Source organism: Protopterus annectens, chromosome 15.part0, assembly GCF_019279795.1.
Source record: "Protopterus annectens isolate FY-2018-M chromosome 15.part0, PAN1.0, whole genome shotgun sequence".
In the NCBI taxonomy this organism is placed as follows: Eukaryota; Metazoa; Chordata; order Ceratodontiformes; family Protopteridae; genus Protopterus; species Protopterus annectens.
This window is the reverse complement of record NC_056749.1, coordinates 443210996-443238564: the sequence shown is the minus strand read 5'-3', so window position 1 is coordinate 443238564 and position 27569 is coordinate 443210996. Positions and strand designations below refer to the sequence as shown.

Here is a 27569-nt window from a genome sequence, read left to right as displayed (position 1 = left end):
CATGAGTCTGCTAGATGTTTTTTAACTGTGATTTAAAGGATTTTAGTTTATCGATTTGTCTGAGTGTGTGTGTGGGGTGGGGGGGAATAGAGAGATGGAGTTCTATGTTTTTTGAGATGTGGCTGGAGTATAGGCAGTCTCCTGCTGAGTTGTTTGAAGTGGTTATTAATGCTTTCTGTTTGTTTATTGAGCACAGAATTTTGTTAATGAAGTAGTATATGATCACACCATTTAGAGATGGACAATAGCTGGCCTTGTTAATGAGACTGTTAGTAATCACTAGCTGTGAGAAGGTTAGGTAGTGTGGTAATTATGTACAGTTTAGCTGCTTCAAGACCAGGTACTGCTGTGTCCCATGAAGTAAATAAACCTTGAATCTAGAAACTTTATTATAGCATTATTTAATTTCTCTTTCTGTGTAAGTTCTAGGTTTGTGAAAATGGTAATAGCATAAATAAGTGCTAGAAGAAGGTGAGTTGAGGCAATATGCTTTCTAGCATTATCAGTTAGATACTGTTCAATCCTACACAGGGAGATCAGGTTTTGTGTTTTTTTTTTACTTTTTTATGTGAAGTTCAAATTTTGTTTTTATTTATGATTATACCTAGAAGTTTTGTGTTAGTGACAATTTTAATTTTTGTACTTATTGATAAGGTTATCTTTAAAAGTAGCTCTTGGGCTCCAAATTCTTTGGAAGTAAATAAAATTAATTTTTTAGGGTTTAGAAGTAATTCGCTGTCTGGTAGCTATATTTCAATGGAGGGAAATGAATCTTGGGCTATTTCTTGTAATTTTTACAGAGTTTGGGTAGAACAGATCAAGGTGGAATCCTCTGCATACTGGATTATGGAGGTGTGCTTACTTGTTGTGTACAAGAAATTTATGAATGTATTAAATAGAAGAGGGCCAAGGATGGACCATTGGGGAATGCTAAGAGATATATGAAGGTAAGATGAGGATTTATTTTGCCACTTAACTGCCTGACATCTATTGGATAGGCAGCTTTGAAGCCAGGTAAGTTAGGGGCCTGAGAGTGTTAAGGTAGACAGTGCAATAATATCTTGTGAGATAAATAAAATGCTTCTTGATAGATCTAGGAAGAGTGAAAATTTTAGATTACCTAAATTTCTGTGTAAAATTGGGAAGGACAGTAGTGGTGGGGACAAAAGCCATGTTGAGATCTTGATTGGAGGTTATTTTCAATTTTGTAACTGAGTAGCTGAGATTGTTGCTATTGGTTTGTAGTCTGAGATGTCTGTGGAGGTGCCTCCTTTATGCTGCGGTAGCATGTAATATTCTGTTCTACAATATAGGGACATAGCAGTTGGTGATGGATCTATTTATTAAGTGGGAAATTGGATATGTCAGGGCATCATCTGCAATTTGGATATACAGAGAACTGGTATGTTGTCTTAGTAATAGAGTGGATAGTTTTACCTTACAATGATGTCTTTTAATGTAGTATGTAGACACAGGTTTGTAGTCAGTTTGTTATTGTCTTCTGCATGAAGAGTGGTGGGCTAGGGGCTACATAACTTTAAATTATTAATATGTGTTCACAGTGGAAGGATTTAAGATTCCATACCTGGATGCAATTGTGTTGTTTGTGTAAATTATTATAGGTAGATGTTTACTAATAGAATCTGATAAAGTACTTGAGAAAATTATATTGTTGGTAGAGGTGGTAAGGATCCAATAAGTATGTGATTGCCTAGTACTCGTTTTGTTATAGCTAGTAGGTATAGAGATGAGTTGTTTGAGGCTATATAAGTTTATGGTGTTTGAATTATAGTTTAGTCAAGCCAGTCATTATTAAGCTCACCTATTAGTATTGTTCCTTGAGTTATGTTTATAGATACCCAAAATAATAGTTCTTCAGCAGTATTGTCATTGTTGCAGCAGGGATTATGTTACAATAACTCATATAGATTTGTACTTGTTGAGCTTAAGTTAACATTATTACTTTGAGAAGGGTTGAGTGAGGAAGGCAATATTACTAGATTATTTCTGAACAATATTACTATACCTGCTGCTTTGTTTTTCTTTTTCCTATGTAATCTGAGGATATTATATAATGGGAGTGTAATTTCCTCAACTGACATGTTTTTCTCTAGCTGTGTTAAAGTTACAGTTAATATAACTGGAGAGTGAAAGGATAAGCAGGCATTGGATTCAGGTATTTCATGACATATGCTTCTGCGGTTTAACTTAAGGAACAGAAGGCTTGCAGGTTTTGTGGGCTGTCATATAGTGGTAGAAGTAAAAGATGTGGAGGGATGAGGATGTTGTCTGGAAGATTTATTGGACCTGAGTTGCGATAGATGTGTCCACTTAATTTCAGTGTTGATATTCTGTGATGGATATGAAAGAGACATTTATGGTTGCCTTTGTACTTTTATGCTAGCTTATGGCATGTGGAGACTAAACATTGGTATTGTTCCTGCATTTCCGTATACTGTAATATAGTGTAATAGTTTTTATCAGTAAATTATATAAACTGTGTTAATACTGATAGTTTTTATCAGTAAATTATATAAACTGTATTAATACTGCTAACAATCTAAAAAGATAGATTAAACAAAGTAAAGAGTGTGTGTTTTAGTTGTATATAGTCAGTATTTAATATATGGCCCTCAAAGAGGACTAAATATATCTGACTATCACTGTCAGGTGTCAAGAAAGATATAGAAAACAAAGGGCTATATATATATCCCAAGTCAGACGTCACTGAGTAGAGAGAGAGCAAGCACTACTGGAGAAGGAGACTAGAGACTCATTGCGCATGGCTCTGCAGGAACAAAAGCTTATCCACAAGACAGTTTGCAAGAGAGATGAGTGAGATAGAGAGAAAGAGAGAGAGAGAGAGATTTGCCAGGAGACGAATAGAGACAGAGAAATGCTTCATAGCTGTGTTCAGCTTCAGTTTAGTTTTATAAAAGATACTGTGATTTGCTTTCTGTTAAAAATCACAGACATTCATTTTTGTTTTGAAAGATCTAATCTTTAAGTTCCATTGTATGAATAAATTTGTTTTATATAAAAAAATTCAGTCTCAGTTGAATTTTCCACATTAGAGAATGCATCATGCAGTTTCAACTTCATTTTCTATCCTGAGGTCCCAACTTAACTCATGTCTTCCAAGTGAACAGCATTTTCCCCATAAGAAAATATTCTGTGGTCTGTATGTGCTAACAAGCTTTGTAGAGGTAAAGGCTGTGCTGAAGCACACCACAGCCTTTCTAAAATTAAACACACCTATCTTCACAGTACCAGTATTGGAGGTTTGTACTCTGTCCTTGTGTGGGTGTTCCTTCTTCAGAGGCTAGCAATGTGTCCTGACAGTATGCCTGCTTCAGTAGTCTATTCTGCATTTCCAAGACAGCTCTCCTGCTTCGGCATTGTTGTCAAGATAACTACCATGGAGCAATTCCACCAAATGATTGCTGCTACTACAGAATGACTGTTAGCAATTGTGAAGACCATTGTGATGCCAGGAGCCAAACTTAAAGTGCAAAAGAGGCCTGGTTCTAGCGACCACAATGAGAATGGTCTATTAGAGCACACCAACCATCATGATGACTTGAAACTGTTGATTTCAAGCTAGGAGTGGGATAATTGTACGATAGCATTGTGTATAAACTGTATTAATACTATTTGTAAACTAATAAGATGCATGAAGAAAGGTAAAGAAGTTGTATTTTAATTGTATATAGTCTGCATGTAATAGGTGCTCCATTAAGAGGATTAAATATGACTGACAATCAGATCCAGGTGTCAGCAAAGATGGAGAAAATAAAGGCCTGTATAGCCCAAGACAGAAGTCAATGAGAAGTTTTTGAGATATGGTGGGAGATATCATCATAGCAGAAGGGGACTATAGGTCCAGAGCTACTACTTCCTAGAAAAGAAAAATCTAGACAAGATGGTTTTCAAATAAAGAGAACTAGAATATGTTTAGAAAAAAAAAAAGAGCCAACAACTTTGCTTTTAAGATGTGTTCACCACCTGAGTTCTCCAAAAGATATTGTAATTTACTTTGTGCTGAAGACCACAGGCATTAATTGTTTTTAGAAGATCCAGTCTTTAATTTTTCTTGTGTGAATACAACTTTTATATGACATAAATGTAGCTCAGCTGCATTAACTTTCCAGAGTACAAAGAAACACAATAAAAGATAACAGGTTGAAACAGTATCAGGTCTGCACAGTAATGTAAAGTCATTCTTTACAGCGGACTCCACACCCCAGGTCCCCTGAATTCTCTTCCTTGTGTCCCATCCACAAGACCAACTTTCATTTCTTTCCAGTCCATCCTGTGTTGATTCTACAAATAGCATTTTATCATCTGCTTATTATAACGTTTTATTTATTCTAACTGTCCCCCTCAAATTACAAGCACCTTTCTGACCTGTTTAAGTATGCTCTGGTGATTTTACTTCTCATGAAACTCAAAATACTCATTATAATTACTCAAAAAAGATTTACTTAGATATTTACTTATACGTTAATTTGATCACTCTGGTGGGAAAATAAGTTTTACTTCTCAAAAAAATATTTTTGATGGAAGGAGATGAGCACAATGCCACATGTACCCCTTTGTCACTTACTAGTTGGCTATTAATTGTACCTAATCTAACTCAGTAGGATATGTTAACTTGCAAGCTAACTGTTTTAGCTCCAGCACTTACTTACCCTGTATTATTTACTTCCTACTTTACTTTTTTCTCACTCCTTTCTTCACTCCTTTCTTTTTCTGTTTCATTACCCCCATGCCATACCATCTCATATTTCCTTTCTTTCTATTTTTTTCCTCATGCATTTGTATATTGTTCATTCACACTTTTTTGACATGGCCAAACCAAGGGTGCCTCACCTTGTCAGTGATTCTGTGCTTCTACCTATGATTTATTATACATTTAGATATACTCTTGAAAAAACATTGCCTTTCCAATATATTTAAGCATAGATTTTCATCTAAATTGAAAATAAAACGTATATATTGCATGACATGGCTTCTTTTTCTGAGATACTGATTATGGAATACCTCTATGTATTCATATAGACAATAATTTATAAAGAGCTGTATGAATTGATAATTGATACTGTACTGTACTGTAATTAGCTGAAAACACTATAATAAGACCAAGAATGAAAGTCTTTATCTGTTAATTACCCAAACTCATGCTGAACAGGTGCCAGTCTCTCCTTTATTGACCAAGTCTTGTCTATTTTTCAGAATGAATTTTCCAAACACTGTAGTTCATTTAATAAGACTTTATTAGAGGTTCACAATATCTGATTACTGTCTTTATTAACAGGGCTGATAACAGTGCTAAATATAATCTAAGTTTCTGCACATATCTTCTGATTGTCCTGAATAATGTAAATGGAAACAGTCTTTATTTGACCTGACTTCCGTACTCAAGCTCGAGTGTCTGTAACATCAGGCCGAATGATCTAAATAACCTTAACTGAACTGCTATCCTGAACACAACATATTATATTGCTTCAGTTCAGTAATTTTCCTTATTTACTCCTCTTAAACTTGGTCTCAGGCTTTGTTTCATATGTGCTTTATTTAACATTTCATTAAAAATGCATAGAAAGTTTTAAATAACTTTATGGTACTGGAAGAATGTGAGCTGTCAGCTCTAGCTTGTTAGCTTTCTTGCTGCTTTTTGGCTGTGTGATGTCACACTGGAAACTTGAAAGCTTGTGAAAATAGCTGTTAACTGGATAATGTCTTTTATGTTCTGAAGGAGCACTGCTTTGATTTAATACTGGTCTGCTGAAGTTGTTTGATGCTTTTTTTAAAATAAACACTGGTGCTGTGTTCTTTGTTTAACAACTGTGTTGAGTGCTGTATCTGTTTCCTGCAAGAAGTAGAGCTGTGTTACTGAAAAGTATTTTCTGTAATGAGAAATGCAGCTGCTTTTGTTTGCCGATAAGGCTGTTTTTCTCTGTAGAACACATGTAGTTGAATGGAACACTGCTATTTCGTAGATTTTTGTAGAACACACATAGTGTGACCAGGTCTGGAAATGAACGATACCTTTACTGAAAGGGTGGCTTGTAGCACTGTTGATTACCTTTACTGGGGCCTCTCAATTGGAAAACCTCTGGAGTGCTGTTGAAATGTCTGTAGTACTTTTTGCTGCAGTGCCTTGGAAGAACAGTTACTGTGAACTTAAGAAAATATATGCTGCACTGGAAACTGGACCTGACTTCCATACTCAAGTTTGAGTGTCTGTAACGTTAGGCTGAATGAACTAACTAACCTTAACTGAACTGCTATCCTGAACATAACATATTATATTGTTTCAGTCCAGTAATTTTCCTTATTTACTCCTCCTAACCTTGGTCTCAGGCTTTGTTTCGTAAGTGCTTTATTTAACATTTCATTAAGGAACATTCTGTAGCTGGCAAGATTGTATCTTTCCCTTGAGAAAAGAACATTCTGTATTTCTGTATTTTTTACACACTTTATGCTTATCTTTCCTTTCTAATAAACTATCTCTCATGCTTGACCAGCAAGGTTATTTTTCTTTCTTAACTGTCTTTTATGCATAAATGAAACATAATTTATTTTACCCTTTAGCCTGTCTAATCTCTAATAACTACTTTAAAATGGAAGTCCCTAATCTAATAAGAGTCATGTAGATAATTTAATTACTAAACCATGAATGCCATAAAATGAAATAAAATGATGAAAACTGTATTGTACAGTACAAAACATGCATTTAGATATAAAACTCAAATGTATTAAGAACAATGTTTTTGTGTTCATGTATATTTGTGTGGCAGGTGAATAAGCCTCCACCCACTTCCCATGTGAGTGGCTTCACCTACATGTACATCTTACTTGAATGCAATAACTCTGTTGGTGCACAAGTGTAGACAAAGGGCAGTGACTCCCTACAATTAAAGCCTATCCTACTCCATCACCCACACAGTGTTATGGCAGGTTATATAAAATACACCTGCAGTGTCAGTCAGGCACAATATTAAATACAGTAAACTTGACAACCTGAAATGAAATCCAGATGTCTAAAGAAAGATGTTTTCTTAAAAATATAGTATTTTATGAAACAAGCATTTGGGTTCACAAATAACAAAACATTTTTTAGAGTTAAAGACATGGTCACATTTCATAGATGTAGAGCAGTGGACAATGCAGACATTGTTTAGTGGATGAAATATTTATTTATTTATTTTTATTTTACATTTGTTGACCAGGTTGGTCTGGCTGAGCCAAGGGCTCATTTTTCAGCAGAGACCCGGGGAGAAAAGCTCCTTACTTATGTTAAAGTATTACATAAAAACATTTGTTACAGAGTTATTTGAAGTTAACATCCAGAGTATAAAGAAACATACATATGCATAGATTCATAGTAAAAAAAAAAAAACATTTTAAGGTTTAGTATACATTTTTAAACAATTTAATTTATGCATTTGGTGGATATAAGTTTCATATGTTGAGGTAGGTGATAGTAAGAGACTGAGGGAGGGAGGGGAAAGAAGAGGAGAGTAATGGGGGAGTAGAGAGAGGAGAAGTAGATGTTAAAATATAGGGAATATTCATGGTGTATGACTACAATGACAGTACCAGTTTTCTATAAGAAATTTTTGCACAGCAATTTTGAAGTGTTTGGGATGATCAAGTGATCTGATTTCAAGGGGTAGCTGGTTCCAAGAAGTTGCAGGGTTATAGTTATAGAGTAACATCCCATTTTAGTTTTTGGTTTACAAATCAGTATCATAAGTCTTTGTCAGAGCTACGTAATGGCCTTGCAGGGGGTGTATTTTGTTATAATAGTGATAAGATTGGGACAGTAGTTAGACTGATATAAGATAGAATGGATGATCTTAAGTTGATGCATTTTTAAAAGATGGGGGAATTATAGCCAGTTAAGTTGCTTTAAAGAATCACAATGGTGAGATTTTAGAGTAGATTGGTAGCAAATCTGGCAATCTTATTGTAGGTGGCTTCTAGTTTGGTGAGAAGAGATGAGTTTAGATTGGTAAATAGGTGGCAGCTATAAAGGAGAGTGGGTATTAGAAAAGTATGAGAAAGGGTTTGTCTAGCTGTGTCAGATAAGTATTTCTTGCTTCGATAAAGGTGTCCAAGTTTCTGATGGGTAGTTTTAATGCAGTTGGTTACATGTAAATCAAACTTTAGCTGGTCATCTATGGTGACGCCTAGTAATCTAGTACTTAGTTCAGGTTTTATAATGGTATTGTTACTGGATTGTATCACAAATGAGGATTTAAGATTAATTAGGTTTTTGGGAAGAAAGAGAAGGAGTTTGGTTTTCTTGGGGTTGAGTATTAATTTGTTGTTACTAAGCCATGTCTCTATGGTATTGAAGGAAGCCTGTGTAGTAGAGAGTAGGTCTAAAGGATTATCAGCAATGGTGATCACTCTGGAGTCATCAGCATATTGTACAAGAGTTGATTGGGGACAGGAGGTGTGTAATAGATTGGTGAAGATATTGAAAAGTAATGGGCCTAGGATGGATCCTTGGGGTACACCCATTTGTATGGTAAGGGGAGGGGACAAGGCTGAGAGCCATTTGACTGATTGATGTCAGTTGGTGAGATAGCTAGAGAACCAAGAGAGGGTAGAAGAGGAGAAATTGAGTTGGGTTAGTTTGTCTAGGAGGAGAGGGTGAGATACAGTGTCAAAGACTTTGGAGAGATCCAGAAAGAGGCATGATACAAGTTTGTTTGAGTCCCTAGCAAGAAATATGGTATTGGTGAAGGATATTAAAGCAGTGGTTGTACTATGTTTGGGGTGGAACCTATGCTGCATTGGTGTTAGAAGGTTTTCTGCAAGAAGGTATTGCATAACTTGTTTATGTATACATTTTTCTAAGATTTTTGAGAGGGGAGACAGTATGGCAATTGGGCTAAAGTTGGTTATATCTGAGGATTTACCCCCTTTGTGAATGGGTAATGTATAGAAATTTTTCCAGATTGTATGAACATAAGATTCAGATATGGAGCGATTTACCAGTATGGATACTGGGTAGGCAAGGGATTCTGAGGCAATCTGTAGGAAATTTGAGGGGAGGTTATCTGCTGATGGTGAGCAGGGCTTTAGTTTGGAGAGTAAAGATTTTATGTAGCTCCTAGAGACTGTTCTGAGGGAAAAGTAGATTGGAGGGTTTGGATGGGGGAGGGGCTTGTGTGACTGCTTATGTTATTGTTATTGGGGAGGGAATTAATTATGGTGGTAATTGAGTCAATTAAATGAGTATTAAACTTGGAGGCTATAAGTTCAGGGAAGTCTTGTGGGCAGGGATTAGGAGGGGAGGAGTTTCCAGGGTGTAATATTTGATTAATGGATCTCCAGAATTTTTTGGGATTGGATTTGAGGGTAGAGGGAGGGTTATTATAGAAGTTCTTTTTGTCTTGTGGTACAAGTTTATGAATTTTGTTCCTGAGTTCTTTATAGGTCTGGAGAATGGAGGGGGTCTTAGTTTTAGACAATAATTTCCCGATTCTATCTCAGTTTTTCATAAGGGTTTGGGTTGTTTTAGATAGCCAGGGGGCTGTTTTGGATTTGACTCTGACTGTGCAGAAAGGAGCATGGGAGTTTAGGATGTCAAGGAAGATGGTGTTGAAAGAGAGGACAGCTTCATTGAGGGGGAGGGTCTTTAGATGTGACCAGTTGATTTTGGAGAGTGTGTCTAAAAAGGTGTTGGGACAGAAGGTTTTAAGTTTGCGAGTAGTAATATACTTGTGAGGTTTGTTATAAAGGGGTGAGTATCTAGTTACTGTCACAGGGCAGTGGTCACTGAGAACATTAGGGAGTGTTTGTGGATTATGGTAGTTTTGTGGATGGGAGACTAGGCCCCAATCGAGGTGGGAGGTGGAGGTGTGAGATTTATTGATATAGGTAGGAGCAGTGATTAATTGTTTGAACCTATACAAGTTAATAGTAGATGGTGAATTTGGCTTCTGGAGAGAGAGCCAGTCAATGTTTGCATCACCTAATATGATGGTTTCTTTATTTAAGGTCTGTGATATGTAGGATAAGATGTCTTCGAGTATACTAGTGTTATCTCCTGGGGGGATGTAGATGGCTACTATAGTTATGGTGGTAAAGTTGTTGAGTTTGAAGTTTGCAAGTAAGAGTTCGGCTGTAGAAAAGGATGGGAGGGGGCTTTCAAGGCTAGTTAGGGTGAGGAGGTCAGAGTAAAGGATGGCTACACCTCCTCCTTTTTTCTTTTGATGATCTAGTCGAAGGATGTTATATCCAGGAGGGGTAATTTCACTGTCTTGAATATGGGATTTTAACCAGGTCTCTGTTAGGGAGACTATGTCTGGTTTTTCTATAGATATCCAAGCATGGAAACCATGTGTTTTATTAACAATACTCCTGAAATTAATTGAGTAGAAGGATATCTGTTTTTTTTGAGAGAGAAAGATGGGTAGGATTAGACATACTTTGGGTACTGCTCTGTGCATAGCCAGTAGGGCCAGGATTGGGATGGATATCACCAGATAGAAGTAGGAGCTTGTAATGAAATAGTTGTAAAAATGGGTGGTACTTTACTCTTGGTTTGACGGGATTGAGTGGGGAAAATAATCAGTATTGCTACCTAAAACAATACAGGTACTACTGCTACACATACCTCTCAACTTTCCCTGATTTTGACTGACATTTTAGCTCTGTCCCTCTTAATCCCTCCTAAAACTGATGACTTTTGGAGAAAAGTTGGTGACTTATACTTAATAAATAATGGCAGTAATTAGAATTACAGACTTGTTTTACTTTGGAAAATGTATAATAATTCACATTCTCTTATTCTATCAATGTTTCAAGTTAATAGTGCTAATATTTTGAAAGCGTCCCTGATTACCCCTGATTATTTTTGGATTTGTCCCCTTATTCTGCTAGATTTGTCCCTGACTGGTTGAAAGCTGTGCTGTTATGTAACTATCACATAGTGCTCCAAAAGGAACACTATCAATTTATTTCTGATTAGTTATATGAAAATAGCCAAAATGACTTGTTAGAAGCTTATATATATCCCATTCAACTGTGCAGCTTGCTATTGGGCAGTCACAATTTGCCCCACCACTTTATCATTTGCTATCTCTCCCCAAGCTGTTGTAGTCCTTCAGTGTGATACTGTTTCAAAGGGTGGTTACCATTATCCTTCACCTTGTCAACAGGAAGGAATCTCCAGCAGTATTAAATCAAATTACCCTCCTCCTGTTATTTTACCCTTTTAACATAGTCTGTCTTTCCTCACTCAGTAACTACCAGTATTACTTATTCCACCACAGGCACCAAAATCAGATCATCATTACTACCTTTCACCAGCAGTGGGAGACCTATTAGTCTGGCTTTCTCCCCTTAATTATACATTTAAACAAAAACAAAACCATATTTCCAAAGATGTCCTGCTTTACTGCAAATACTTCAGTATAAAATAACCAAGCAGTCCACTCCAGTAGGTAACTCCAAAAAGATGGTGTATTAGTTAGAGCTTTTGTCCTTTTACTCACAATGGACTTCATCAGACTAATCAACTATTAAAACCAAGCAAGTTTAAATAAAGTTTGTTGCAAATCACATGCTCAGTTCACACCAGTTACTTCTGTGTGTAAGGCTAATGTTCTAATTAGCTTGATGCTAATAAATTCAAGCTGGAACTAAAAAACAGGAAACTGAACGAGCAATATTTCCATTATGTGTTTAAATATTCTCTGGTGTAGTGGCTATGACATTCGTCTTATGCGCACAAAGTCTGAAGTTCATCTCCTGGCATTAACTTGAAATTTGCTGCTATTTTATTTTATGTGAATTTTCACAGATATATTTTTAATGTATTCAGCTACAGGAAGTGGAATGCTTGTAAGCTGAAATGCATGTTTACTGGTGTAAACTGAACATGTCTCTCCAGTTCTCAGTTACTGTGCACCTAAGCTTATAAACATCCATTTGTACAATTGCCAGCTCAAAATAATTATTTTCATAGCTCAGTATTTTTATAAATAAACTTAAATAGAAGTCGATTACAATAATGGATTCTGGACCTCATAACATGTAATCCATTTCCAGGTTTATATTTCAAACGTTCATGCCCATGTAGCTGCTTCTGTTAAATCTCAACTGTCACCTGTCAGATTCCTTACAAAACACATTTAAATTGTCCCGAAACTATGTTATTTTCTTACCTGTTCCAGCTTCAAGTCTGCATCATTTGCATACAGTTTCACCATTACCTTTATTCCATAATAGTCAGACATTAACATATCAAGCACAGCATGCCATAATATCATATGTGAAGAATCCCATTCACCAGCAATTTACTCTTAAATTTTCATTTCATGAAAATTTCTCTGCAGTTTCCAAATTGTTACCCCTCAGTATACATTTTATCTTCTCAGTTAGCTTCCCCTTGAGTTTGCCACTTTCTGCTGACAAACTCCCGCCTGCTTTCCTCAAACTTGCCGCTAATTCTATAGCCTTTCCTGTCATGCTGTTGATTAATAGATATATTCAAGAGGCCACAGTCCCAGAAATACAGAAATCCTTTTACACCGTCCCCCTGCACAAAGGTGGAAACTACCAACCCATCTAACTATAGGCCCATAGCTATACTTTCCCCCTTATCTAAAATACTTGAAAAATGCATCCATACTCAGCTCATGAACAATGCTTACACCCACACAACACAGCTTCAGGCCGCACCATAGCACAGCTTCTGCACTACTATCTTTCAACCACCTAGTAGCTGAGGCCAGAGACAGAAATCAACTAGTATTCTGCCTTTTTCTCAATCTCTCTAAGGCCTTTAATCTGTCCCTAACCCTCTACTTCTGTCAACACTGCCTAATCTCAGCCTCTCTATATCCACTATTGACTGGTTTAGTAGCTACCTATCCAATAGGCAACAATTAGTCAGATGGCTCTCTTCCTGCTCACCCTTTCTATCCATCACAACAGGAGTTCCTCAGGGCTCAATTCTTGGACCACTACTCTTTAACATCTTTACCAATGACCTCCACACTGCCTGTACACATTCTTCCTTTATTCAATACCAGATGATTCAACTCTCCTCACCTTCTCAAACTCCATCTCCAACCTCCTCACATTCACCCAACAATCTTTCGTATTGGTTGAAAAATGGCTCTCAGACAATCAAGTCATCCTAAACCCTAAAAAAACAAAACTCCTACTGTTCCTACCTTGCCCACTAGCACTCCACAAAACCACCATTTACATTACATCTCTTGATAAAACTACCATCAAAGCATAGCCCCACACTAAACTATTAGGGACCATTATTGCTGACGAATTGAAATTTAATTTGCACATCCAACAATGTATAAAAATAACCATCAAAAACTTGGTCTACCATATTGGAATAGAAAATTCCTAACCCCTGACACAAAGCTCTCCATTGCTCAAGCACTCCTACTTCCCTCCCTTCTCTCTCTATGCAGCCCCAGTCTTCACTAATCTTCAATCCATACTTCTAACCAAGCTTGAACAAACACGCCATAAAATAGCTCACTTTGCCACTAGTTTTCTGTATTACTCACACCACTGTCTTTCTCTCAACAAACTCCAATGGCTAGAATTCCCCCAACAGCTTCAATTTACTCAGTTTAGAATCCTACACTCCATTCAAAATAAACCTGCAGCCTGCCCTTCCCCATCCTCCCTCATCACCTATTACACTCCCAATCGCTCCCTTTGTACATCAATTCAACAGCTCCTTACCATTCATAAACCTAGCAAAAACATAGGTAAACTCCTATACAAACACAAAGTAGCTCAGGCCTGGAATAAACTTCCTTTATGCATTAGAAACCCCCCAAACCCCCTGCTCTTCAAAAAACCACTAAAACAATTTCTACTTGACTCTAAAACTTGTTGTTGTCTTCACCCCACCTAATCCTTGCTGAATCTTCTCCACTAACAATCAGGTCCTCTTGACTCTCTTTGACTCCCACTCACAATACCCAATAATACTATTATACTCACTCAACTACATTTTCCCTTTATTTTACTAACCACAAGTGAAGAAGAAATATATATATATATATATATATATATATATATATATATATATATATATATATAAACTAGTTTGATGCCATGTACCTAAAATAGTTTGTATTTTTTTTCATGTCACATACTATGTATTATAAATTGCTGATCATCATGTCTCACACTATGTATTACTTTAATTCAATTTTTATCTCTTATTTTTACTACTTGCTTTTCTATACACTGTATATTGTATTTGTTCTGGAGCTTTTCTCCTCAGGTCTCTACTGAAAATGGGTTCTTCTGCTCAGCTGGACCAACTCGGTTAACACAATGTCAAACACATAAATAATACAAATAAATAAATAAATAAAGCTCCCTTTGAAGACAAAAGTCAAAAGCTCTGAAATCCAGAAAACAGCATATACTTTTCTACCCAGTCTGTCATCTTGTTATAGAACAGATATATTATTAAATGACATTACCTGCTTTTTATTAAATTCATGTTGCTGTCCAGCCAATAGTCCTTAATTTCTCAGTAATCCTATTTTAATCAATGCCTCAATAGCTTTCCCTCATACAGATGTCAGTATTCCTGCCCTATATTAACCAGGGGCCTTACTTTATCACCTGAGATAAATAGGATTATTATTGCTAACCTCACTGTCCCATCATTAATGACTTCAATAACAGCCCATAAACAGAATCTGCCAATTATGTCTAGTAGCAAGGATAACATTCTATGCAATGGTACACTGCCAGTGAGGGACATACACATTGGGGGGGGGGGGGTTACAAGTACACGCACACAGTAAAGTACAGTTTCCCTTAAGAGCACACAAAGATTACAGTCAGTCTGGGGCTGGTTTCTCCCTCTTTCTCAAGATCCCCAATAAGACTCCCCACTGGCACAGCTATAAGGTTAAGATCTCAGCTGAGGGGTCAAGGCAAGACCTCCAGCACCCTCTCTGTTCAACCAGTGCTTTGTGTCCATACCTGAGTAGCTGACACACACACACACACACACACACACACACACACACACACACACACACACACACACACACACACACACACACGCACACACACACACACACACACACACACACACACACACACACACACACACACACTTTGGGATTTGATTTACAAACACACACCTCGGAAAGGCTTGCACAGCTTTACTAGCTATGCCCCCTTCTACTCAGACTATAAGGTAGTACCAGCTGCCACCAGCCACTATTTATGAGATAGTATAAAGGCCCTTACATAGGGTGACCAGTTCTACTGTGTGATGTTACTATTATCCAAATTGTAAGTGTGATCAAGACTTTCAGGGCTATTTAGGAGTGGCATGTACCATGTCACCAAATACATATGCAAGTACACTAAGAGCTTAAATATTACTAAGTCAACCAACCACAATTAAAAGGTTTAAATATATTTCATAATAAATAATAAAAGAACAAGACAATACGCAAACAACACAGTAACTGCAGAGTTCAGAATCACAGAAAATATTTTAAAACAACATTGCAGGACAGTCTCAAATAAATACAGAAAACATCTAAACTAATCTTTACTATATTCCAATCTATGCCTACATGATACTATGCCCTAAATAACTTACTTACAGAGCAAGCCAAATGCAGATGAGAAGTGCTGAATGGATGTTTCTAGATCCAAGACAAGAAGCAAAATTCACACACTTTCCCTGAGAGAGTTCTTAAATTAATAATCAACATTACTGCTGGGTTAGCTCAGATGACATCACTCTTTGTCACCTGCCTTCAGTTCACAGACTAACAGAAACTTAGCAAAATTTAACATTTCTCTGTGAAAAATACATATCCCTCAGATGTTTGCCCAGAACTGGAAGTTGTAAAACAATTAAATACTTTTACATTTTTGGCATAGTAATTACTTTTCTCCAAGACAATAGAAATAAACTTCTAGCCCTAGACATTGTGTCTGCTTGCTGTACTGAAACTACTTTTTGTAGCACATCGTAAAGCACTTTTAATTTCAAATTTTATCTTGAAGTTTTGCAAGTTATCTCTGTATGTTCCAGCTTCTACTATTAAAACATACATTTCCACAGGTATGTAGTTTATATACATTTCTATTCTTTTCCAGTAGGGTACACTGTAGTTCCTGAACCCGTAAACAGTGGCCAGATCTACAATCTCTTTGATACCGTCATCTGACTGTAGAATCTTCCATTTCTCATGTATAATCCTTTTAATTTTGTTCACATCACTGTTGTAACCAATAGTCAGCCTCAGGTTCCTTCTATTGATCACAGGATCCACCCGCCCTATAGTCCAAGGGGCTAGTTCAGAAATAGGACTTCCAGCTCCAGCTCTACCAAACAAAGGTCTTGCAGAAGTCTGCCTCCACACATGTTTATGGGTTCAGGAATGTACCTAATCTAAAGAGACTGCTTTGTAAAGACTCTGTGGGATGCACTTCTGGACAGCTTGGTTTGGGAGTGCTACAAATAAGAACATTTCTGTGTGGGCATTGCAAAGGCTGTGCCTTTATAGACAGGTCTAATAAATTTCAAAATCTGGTCACTAGACGGGTGTATTGTTTGAAAGGTTTTGCCAACTGTACTACTAGGAACTTGGTTTATCTAGTGAAGGGCCAGGATTGTGACTCATTTTATGTTGCCAAAACCAATAGAATGTTGAAGGACAGGGTTTTACAGTATTGCAGAGACATAAGGACTGGTGGTGAACATAATGCGCTGGCACAGCATGTTAAGACAAATTTGAGACATACTTTTAAATTTATGGTCTTCCAGTAATGTACTTTGACCAGAAGGGGGGTGATATTTCCCTCAAAACAGAACAGATTGAAGTCAACTGGATTGCAGATCTGAAGGTAGTTAGAATGTCAAGGCTTAATAGTGTTCTACCACTAAAGCCTATTCTCAGAGGGCATAGACCTTGGAAATTTAATTTAGTGAACCTTCTGGAGGTGTGTGCTGTTTTGCAATTTTATTCAATGAGTGTGCTTTTTAAATAGGTTACGTGTTATATTATGTTTTGTACTTGGATTTGAAAATGAGTTGGGTTACCCAAAAGCGCTTATCCTGGTTGTTAAAGGTTTTACTCTTACTCTGCCATGGTGGATCATTTAGGTTTTGTTGTTGCTATATTACAAAGTTGAAAGGTAAAAAGAGCAAATACTCTTTTATCGAACATTAAAACCCGAAAGCACTAAATATCGAACACACGGAACAGCAATTTTTTTTCCCAGGGAAAAAAATCACTGCTCCACAAAAAAAAAAAAAACAAATCCAAACACAAAATAAAGTGGTGGGCTGAGCCCCCCACAACCCACTACTTAAATATACTAATGCCAAGTTCGCACCACAATGGAAGGAATGGCAAAGTCCCGAAAATGGCCCAGTGTTCCTTGTGTTCAGTATTTAGTGCTTTCTGGTTTTACTGTTCAATAAAAGAGCATTCGCACTTTTTATCTTTCGAGTTTGTAATGCAGATCCATCTTACACAGCTAATACATTTGTGCTTATTGACAACAACAGTGGAAGAGGATAGGGAGGGAATTTGTTAGTCAAATTAGAACAGCAACACTGAGACTGACATTAATGTCACATCAGGGCCGTGGTAAGAAGATGGAGAAATCTGAAAATCAGAAAAACAGATCTGGAACAAGCCAGAAGAAATCAGACACTATAAGGTGTAGCAAATAACTTCCCTCGTTCAAACAGTATATACTACAAATGTAGCAGGCCTACCACCTATGAACCTGGCTGAACAAGCTGTTTTAGTTAAAGAACAAAACAATGAACTTACTGTGACGATTGGGGAGAGATGGGCGAAGGCTGCCAGCCTAGTCAAATAGAATTTGATATATAATTCTGACATTTGTAAATAAATGTAAAATACAGGCTTGTGTTTTAAGTGTAGGAAAACACTGTAAAATGTGAACTTCAAGATTGTTGCAACATTGCCATCTGCTGTAAGGAAAACCAAGCCAAGTATTTCAAATGTGCCTTTTGAATTTGAAAAGATCTTATGAATCTTTTTAATGTTTTACAAGTTGGTTCCAGTGCAGCTGGATGAAGATTTCATGCCATTGTTTTAAGGCTAAAGTTTATGACCAGAATTTAGATGTGGAATGTGTTTTATTGTTCTGGTTTCTGCTAGAATATATATGTGAAATGTCTTGTATTGTTATAAGTTTCTGAGGAGGTGTTAGATTGCTAAATAATGCAGTTTGTGGCCTGAGAACACAGACCAGGTGTTAAGATGATGCAATATGAATACTGGGAAAACAAAAGTGTCAAAAATGATGTAATTTTGGGAGGGCCTTAGAGACATGTTTGTTAGTAATGTTTAAATACAGTTTCTCACAAGAGACTGGAAAGCATTTTGACTTTGGACATCTAACTTATCAATACTCTGCCTTGTGCTCACATGTAAGCCTTAGCACTGTGATTTCTTGTAGGAATAGTTAAAGCTAGTAAAGATTAATTAGGTATTTTTCTTTGAAATCAGACCTGTCCTACTGTATTATTTTAAGTTTCTGTGAGATCTCCGAACTCTTAGATATCTCTGTGGTGTAGTAGTTTTGTCTTGTGTTTTAATTATTTATTATTAAATATTTTTAAACCCTTCTACCTGTGGCTGATTTGTGTAGAGATAAGCTCTAGAGTACATTGCATATTTATTGATGTTATTGTAATAGGCCACTCTAAAGTAAGCCTTGACTGTTATTCATACTACCATTGTATATTAATATTGCACAGTAATAATTGGACACCCTTTTAAGGGTCTTTTAGTAGCTGATATTATTAACTGGCAGTAATTACTACTGTATAGTCTGGGTAAAGGGGCACAGTTGGAGAATCTTTGTCAGCCTTTCCCAGGAGTGTCTGTGAAGTTGTATAAATACTTATCTCAAAGTGTGTGTTGTGTCAGCTACTTGGCAAGGACATGAAGCACTGGTTGGACAGAGAGGATACTGGAGGTTTTAGCTTGCCCAGTTAGGCTGAGACCTGGACTCTATAGCTGTGCCAGTGGGGAGTCTTATTGGGGACCTGGTAAGCAAGGGAGCAGCCAGCCCCAGACTGTCTGTGATATCTGTGTGCACTTAAGGGAACTTGTACTTTACTGTGTGTATTAGTTATCCTTTCCTCTTCTATGAGACGACCTCCCTGGTGTTAGTGGTGAGGATTGAGGCTCCTTGATTGCTGGGCCAGGGCACGGTTGTTGCACTTACAATAAAATGTTTTAAAACAGTTCCAGCATCAGAAATATTAGAATACAACAAGTGCAATGTAATTTGCTTTTTGCTTTCCTGATGTAGAGATATGAGAAAAGAAATAGTCCCTTTTAGGTTAAAAATGTATCCACAGCAGTTATCTTAGTGCAGGTTAGCCACAAAAGCAAATACTAGGCCCTTATACAAACAGAATTAAAGAAACAAAGGAACAAGAGAAGCTGAGCACCAAAACAGATGTTCAAAAGTTAGAAGAAATTAAACACTGAAAATTGCAGCAAATGGCTTCCATGGGTCCAAAGGTAAATACTACGTTAGCTGTCTTTGCACATCATTTTAAGACCATACAATTTCCCTTTTGGTCTATAAATTACTGTCCTATTTGGTGTTAGATTGGCTTTAGCCATACCATGGTCAGTAACTGTATATTGCCCATTAGTGAAAATAACTGGGATCATACCATAGACGATTTGAGGGGACCTGTGCGTGGGATAAACCATTTAAGAGCTGCCTCTGTCAGTAGTACAGGTGGCAGTCCTGGGGTAATTTTTTTTATTACTCATCCATAGATCCTAGTTGCATTTGAATATAGACAGGAATGAGCTTTTCTTTATGTTGATCATGAGTCTGTTCCAGAGCAGCAGTATCATCTGTGAGATATACCTGTCCCTTCAAACCATTCTTTTGATACTGCAGAATAGGTTTAGATGCCTAGACTAAGCATTTCTGATGCCATTTGACTTGCTAATTTGTAGTAGGTCAATCAATATTATGCCAGAGGATGTCTTGTATGCCAGACACAGGTCACCTTTGCAGTCTGTAGGATACCAAGTATGGCAACAGAGCTTTGAATCTGTATATGTAGGACATGTTGTTTAGGACTTGCATCCTTTCAGTAAGGTATCTCTGTGGGTGTTCCAGTTGTTACATGTGTCTGGACAGATATATGCGAAAGGGGACATTATACTCAGTGACTGACCTGATGAAGGCTGAACAAAGGCAGGCAATGACATCCCTAGATCTAGACATAGTCCCTTTGTTTATACGCTGAGTAATATAGAAGGGCTTTTTCATGACAATTAGATCACTGTCCACATAAATTCCTAAATATTGAACAATTATGTCAACTCTTAAGGGGATATTGTCTTAAGGCTAATTCCCTGGGGTAGATGTCTTCCCAAATGATACTATAATGCATTTTTTTGGCATTTAGTTTCAGTCCTTGATTTTGGCACTAGTTATTTATTTGGGACAAATCTTCCTAAAGGATGACCAATTCATTTGGGGATTCAGTGACTGCTTCTAGCTTGCAGTCATCTGCAACCTTAGCCAGCTAAAGCCCTTGGATGTTGGCTTTTACTTCAGAGAAGTAGATACCAAACAGATGAGGTCCAGGCACAGAACAGTGGGAGACCACACAGGTGATTGGTCTTTTGTGAAGATAACATCCCCCATTTTGACTTCCTGCATTCTATCTGTGAGCCATTTGGAATCCAGTGGTTGACTTAGGGGTTAATTCCTAGTTTACCTTTTCTATAATGCCTGTGTGTGGGATTGCTTTGGTGACCTTTTCAAAAAAAAGTCCACCAGGTTGAGTAAGTATGACCTGCACTTGATGAATCCAAAGTCTTTCCATGACTTTGCATATGCAGCTGGTCAGGCTTAAGAGTCTGGAATTGCCTGAATCTGTGGAAAGTCCTCCCTTATACAGGGGAACGACTGTAGCTGTTCTCCATTCACCTGGTACAAAACCTGTATGGAGGCTGAGATTGAACAGTGTTGTCAGGGGGTGGCTAAATCTTGCTTTATGCTGTTTAAGATCGATCCAGAGATAATGTCAGGGCCTACTGATGCAGTATTTTTAGATTTTGATAGCACTTTTACGAATTGGTTATGTATGATAACTGGAGGCTTGACAATTTCAGGTACATGTTGGGGGACAGATGGAGGGGAGAGAGGGGAAAAGTTAGAGTTTAATTTATCAGCCAGTGGTATTCCCTCTCACAAAGGCTATGTACTACAAATGGAGCAAGCCTACCACCTGGATGAAACAATCATTTACCTGCCTTTTACCTTTTTCACTTAATTAAGTAGTACTACTGTCTGCTTAATAGCTAGACAATGGGCACAAAGTATGGATGCCAAGAAGAGGCAAGAAAAAAAAGTATCAGCATGTACTATAAACAAATTGTTATCATACCGGCAGTAAAGCAAGAATTATTACTGTGCATCTCTGGCATATTCTGAATGCAGCTGAACAAGATGGTAACCTTGGGATCACTTCCTACGACATTAGATTTCATCCTCCGGATTAAATGCCCCATCGGCATATCAGGATTGAAGTACAAAACCTTAAAAAGAAAGATAAAAGAACATTTGTTTATATACATTTTTCATCAGTATCATGTTATTGACATGTACAATAACTGTTTTAGAGAGAAGGATTTACTGCTGATTTCATTCAGAAAAGAAACAGTATTTTAGATTTCATTTCTTGAATGTTTTATATGATGTCATTTTTAAATATCCTAAGCAACTCTTAATACCCAAAGAGATGACATTACTGCATACTTTGCTTTTTGCTCAAGAAGCTCTACCTGTAACAGCTTGCTTTCAAAGAATTCTAGGGAAATAGAGACTGGATACTCAAGTTGCATTTAGTGCATACAAAAAGCTTTTGTTGTTTTGTTTTTGTGACCAACACTGGCATTCTTTTTCAAATGGGTCCTGCTTTGCAGTGACTTAAGAAAATAACATATAATGCTGTGGTCACGGTATGCTCAGAACCATATTGGCTCATTACACACTAAATACGTTTTAATGTAATGTAAAGTAAACTGAAATGATGAAAAACAAAATAAAAGCATGTCATTGTTTACATTTATCTGTACAGACTTTGGTCTTAGTGCTCTTTAACATTTGGTTGTACTCTTAATGTTGCATCACTACTTTGGTGGTTATTCTTACATTCTTGCAATTTTGGAAATCAGTTTATAGAAAACTTTTCTGCATCACAGCTTAGGACAATATTTTATGCAGTGTTGACCAAGTACTGAATATACAGAGGAATCAGCACTGCATATTTAATAAAGATCATTTACAATGTCAGACCTTACTAGGTGCAAACAGAAAGGACTAGATATCCCTGACTAATAAGACATGCTCAGTAGCTTATGACATACAATTGCAACATTTATGGAATGTCAGATCATGGTTATTTGTCACTCTTGGCAGCCCTAATTCTGTCTTTTCACAAGTACTGCTAGATTACTTAACATGTAAACTAATTTCACAGTATAGCATCAAAACACTTCCATAAGTCATCAGGGTCTACTATAACAGTTTCCCATCAACCCTTGAAAACTGTGATGAACCTTTACCCTCAGTCCTCTGGCCACATGGCTCAGCAGTCTGGTCTCACCCTGTCTACGTCCAGTCTGATCACATTAGGTGTCTCAAGGCAGTGTAGAAACTGTCTTCAGCTTAGTGACTGTTCACTGCTTCTGTTTATTTATAATGCAACTAGTGAGAAATGTAGATATTTAAGAAACATGGAGGCAAATCTTTTGCACCAAACTTCCACAAAATCACATCAATCACTAATGTTCAGATATGCTAAGCCATATCTTATGTTGTGGCTGAAAAGAAAAAAATACTAAAACCTCCTTGAATATACTCTGTAAGATCCCATCTTCCAGCACACAAGGTGACATCAACTCCTTCTGTACTCACGCATTCTGCTAATCCACACAGCTTACCCAGGAGTTATCAGGAAGGCAAAACTAAGTTCATAAGGGCACTAAGTCTGCCTGCAAACAGCATTTCTCATCTTTCCAGCAGGTGTCAGAAGCACATGGAGCTGGCAATGGCAATGGAAAAAACACTATGCCCTAAAAAGGTCCTGATCCCTCAGAACACTAAGTCCATACTTATACCAAAAACTGAAGTTGAATCTTCCACCAACCACCTTTGCACTTTAAATAAGTGTAGAATGGATGCATATCCCTTCTCAGTACATGTAATATACTACCTGCACTCCACTGGAATTTGTTTTACTCCATTCTGGAAGAATGCAGGTTTTGCTGGTATAGGGCTTATTAGACAAGCACAAGGCAAAGAGCACTCAGAGCACAAACAAGGGAGGTCAGCCAATGTCTAGAGGCTTCTCCTTTTTCTCACACACAAGTCATCTTTCCCTGATGACTCGAACTATAGCCTCCTGCAGAGCTGACTGAAAGACTCTAAATGATTTTTGGAAGAGCTCCACTCCACTGTGTTACATGCAACTTCACTCTGCCCTTCACCCCACTCCCTTTAACATCTAATCATTTATCCTCAAGTATGTCCTTATCTAGCTACCCCTTTCACAGCAACTCAGATGATAGCACCACCCAGTAAATGCTTCCACTTACTTCTACCAGCTACTTCTTGTGTTGTAACATAATTACACTGGACCCATACTTCCCCCCTCTTAGCCTAATAATTTTATACTTTTATTATCTATCTTTACCCTCCTATATTCCTACTTCATTGCTTCCATTAAATTGCATACTCCTGGCACCTTTAATTTACTAAATTATGCATTTCTAAAATATTCCAATTCCGTACCTAAGCGAATAACTCCTGCCATTTTTACTTAACCTATTAACTCCAACACCTTAACTTAATAAAGTCTACATTTCTAAAATTCCTGTTCCTACACCTAACATAACTCCAAGAGATGCACACATTTGCTCCAGCTAAATTTCTTTGATATAAAACTTCCATCCTCTAGTAGCTTTCTCCATATACCTCTCACTGAACCAATCAGACTTGACCTTCACTATTTAACTATGCCTATTATCTTTTTCTTTTCAGTGAAAAATAATGTCTTGTGTCCAGGACTCTGCACAACATGTCTTATTACCACCATTAGATTAATTACCTTAATCCACAGGGTGCATGCCTTCTCTTCACTTTTCTCTGCCAATTTATTTCTCATCTCATCAAGCAGTTACATTATACCTATACAAATATCATTCCACCTCCATAACTATGCTAAACTCATTACATGTATATCATAAAGATAGTACCTACTTCAAGCATACACCTTCAACTCACCAAGCTGATGCATAATTTAACAAAACACATACTTCTTAAATCAGACAACATGCTGAGCAACCCAGGAACTACACAACTAATCACTTCTTTATTACCTACCACCACCCATCCCAAAAGCAGTATAGTAGCTCTAAAGCCAAGGACCTTAAATACCCTTCACCAACACCTGTAGCATTAAGAGAAAATGAGCTTTCTTGCCTTAACAGAAACAACTACTCAGATACATAACTCAACAAAAGCAACATGGTTTTAGAAATGTGGATAATTACTGAGGCAGTAATCTCAGTGAATTATGCAGTATTACACAGCATGAATGACAGGCTCATTGCAGAAGTAATATGTGTAGACATGACCAGGAGATTTGAAACTTTTATTGCTTTCAAAACTATCAAAATTTAGGTTTGGGCAAAGTGCTATTAGTTGGTTCTTTTTTTTTTCAAATATTAGTTGGTTCTTGAGCTATCTGGAAAACAGAACATTTCATGTCCTTTCTAATAAACATGTCTCTTAAAGGTGGGTGTGCCACAAGGCTCACTGTTAGCATTCCTGCTCTTCCCTTTGTTCATTAATGACCTCTCAGACAATTTTCCCATCACAGGATTTTACTCTCTATCTAGATGACACTGTCCTTTTAAAAGCAAACAAATCCATAACAACACTACAAAACCAGCTACAGCAGTTATTCTGTAATCTACGCCAATGGGCCTCAGATACTATGCTACTAATAAATGACATTAAAACTAATGCTATGCCAGAAAACTACAACTTTCATGATAAACAAACCAAAAATATGAGGTAAAAATCTGGGCATTCTGTAAAAATCTGAACAGTTGAGAGGTATGATAGACTTCCCCTTCTAGCCTTGCATTCAGCCGAGAGTAAACAAAGACTACAGATTACTGAAAAAAAAAATCATATTTCCGCTACTTGATGACAGTCAGTCCTCACAGTGGTTCCACATAACAGAAAAAGCAACCCATCTTCAAGGAACCTTGATATTCAAGACCATTAAAACAAGGTTATAGCTCCCCCCTCCAAAAGGAAACCCTTTCTTAGGGAAAAGGTGAACAGGCATACACATTAAGAAACACAAAAGATAGCATCTCAGTAAGTGGAACTGTCATGAGAAAACACACTTTTTCCAGTTAGGTTGCTTTATAAAAGAAATTTCCATTCAAGTTAAGTCAAAATAGTTAAGTACTTGATTTCAAAGAGGCATTATCTGACTACCTCGAAGAAAATATGTTTTTCTTTAGGGACACTGGTTAAGGGATTATTGTCCAATTCAGCAAAGCTAGCCTACTTTGAGCCTGCTTACAAAATTTTCAACTGAATGTTGTGATGCCAATTGAAGTTACATATATTGCATGTTGTGTAATTGTAAATATACTGGATACTACAAATGTTAAATCCCTTAGGTTTTTGACTCCTGTATCAATTTATTTCCTTTCACTTTGTTTAACTACTTCAAACATTTACTTTCAAAATGTACAATTACTTTTTCATTAATCTGTCAGTGTGTTTTTTTTTCACTGTGTCATTTTCCTAGTCATTTTTGTAACATTTACAGACTGGACCACCTACTCAGTCAACAAATAGTTAAACAAGCAAACAAAAACAAACAAGCAAACAAATAAAAACATGGTTTTGTCTCAGATGATGCTATAGTTAGTTATACAGAAGCCACACTCATCATAATGTCCAAGAACAGGGTGGGTGTAAAGTGTTTGTCCAGTTCTATATTCTGCAATGTCTCAAGGGTCCTAAGGGCCCCACAAAACAGACAAAGATGACTATAACCTAGTGGTAACCTGTGTGGGAGTGGGAGAGAGAGGAATATAAAATGTAATCAACAAATTTACCCTTCTGTATATTTATCAACAAATTTACCCTGATGTATATTTGTCTCCTCACTCAGTCATCAAAACCAGGCTTAAATATAATCAGCATAGTACTTTGTTTGATCTCTAGTGGTAACTTATTCCATAGGCTGGAAATGCACTGAATTAAAAATGTATGTGTCTAATAAACCATCTTTATTTGTTGGTATACATTTAGGTCCTTAGTACAGGAGTTTGTAGAGTCACTGGTTTTGCAAAGAAATAGGAGGTTAAATACAGTTGGGGTTTTCATGTCCAAAAACTGATCACCTCAGCAATTTGTGGGCTATTGAGAATAAAGTGAGTCATGTTAATCTATTGGGATTGCTGAATGATTTTAATTTTTGTGGTTGGGTGTTTTTAAGGTGTATACATTCTTGAATGTATACATACCAAAGGGGCATTGTATTCAGTGATGGATTATGATGTGTAATGAGTACAGTGATAGGATCATTTCTTTGGATATTAAAGATATTCCCCTGGAAATTAACTGGGCCAAAAAGATGGATTTCCTGACTGTGGTGAAAATATGAAAATTAAATGAGGGAGGGAAAGATGTACACATAAGTACCTATAAGTCTTATGATCAAAGCCATCTGAGGAGAAGTACCACTTATAATGTATGCAGTAGGAAAACAGTTTTGTTGAATGCTGCTGCGCTACTCTTTAAAAAAAAATAGAATTTTAACAATAACAAAAAAGTAAAGTAAAACTAAACAAAGTTATAAATATTTACAATAGTCCATAATAAGGTTATCATATGACAATTAAACCATCAATATTTTTCAACTAAATCACTAAGTTTAAGCCAAGATTTATGAAGATGTGTGACATTTTAAGTTCTTGTCTTTATAGTTGACAATTCATTCTTACAAACACCTTTAGCTAAGTTTCTAAATTCAATAAATAATGGGGTAGATTTGTTTTTCCAATTTTTTGTAATTACTTTCATAGCTATAGCTAAAATAGACTGAAAAAGAGACACTTGTATTTTAAGTATAATTTTTGGGATTGGATCATTAAATAAAATCAAGGAATTAGAGATACTACATTTATCCAACCACAACACTTGAGTAAAATTATTAAACTCTGTCCAAAAGGGAGATATTACCTTGCATTCTAATACCATATATACCCAATCTGCATCTAAGACTATACCACATCTCCAGCAATTTATATTTATTTATTTATACATTAAAACAACTTTGTGTGGAGTAATATAAGCTCTTTGAAAATATTCCCAAGTAAAAAGTCTACAATACAATGAAGCTGTAGATTTCTGTGCAGATTTTAATATCATGTTTTTTAATTTTCTTCAGAAAA

General features: G+C 36.8%; 1 protein-coding gene across 1 annotated transcript in view; it reads right to left on the bottom strand.

Annotated features, from left to right (window-relative positions):
• LOC122790118 (tumor necrosis factor ligand superfamily member 13B-like) overlaps positions 1-27569 on the bottom strand; it is a 169901-nt gene that overhangs the window by 2117 nt on the left and 140215 nt on the right. The window contains exon 5 of the mRNA XM_044057692.1: positions 21467-21617. Within this exon, the coding sequence (XP_043913627.1) occupies positions 21467-21617 (151 nt within the window). The remainder of the gene's footprint in view (positions 1-21466; positions 21618-27569) is intronic.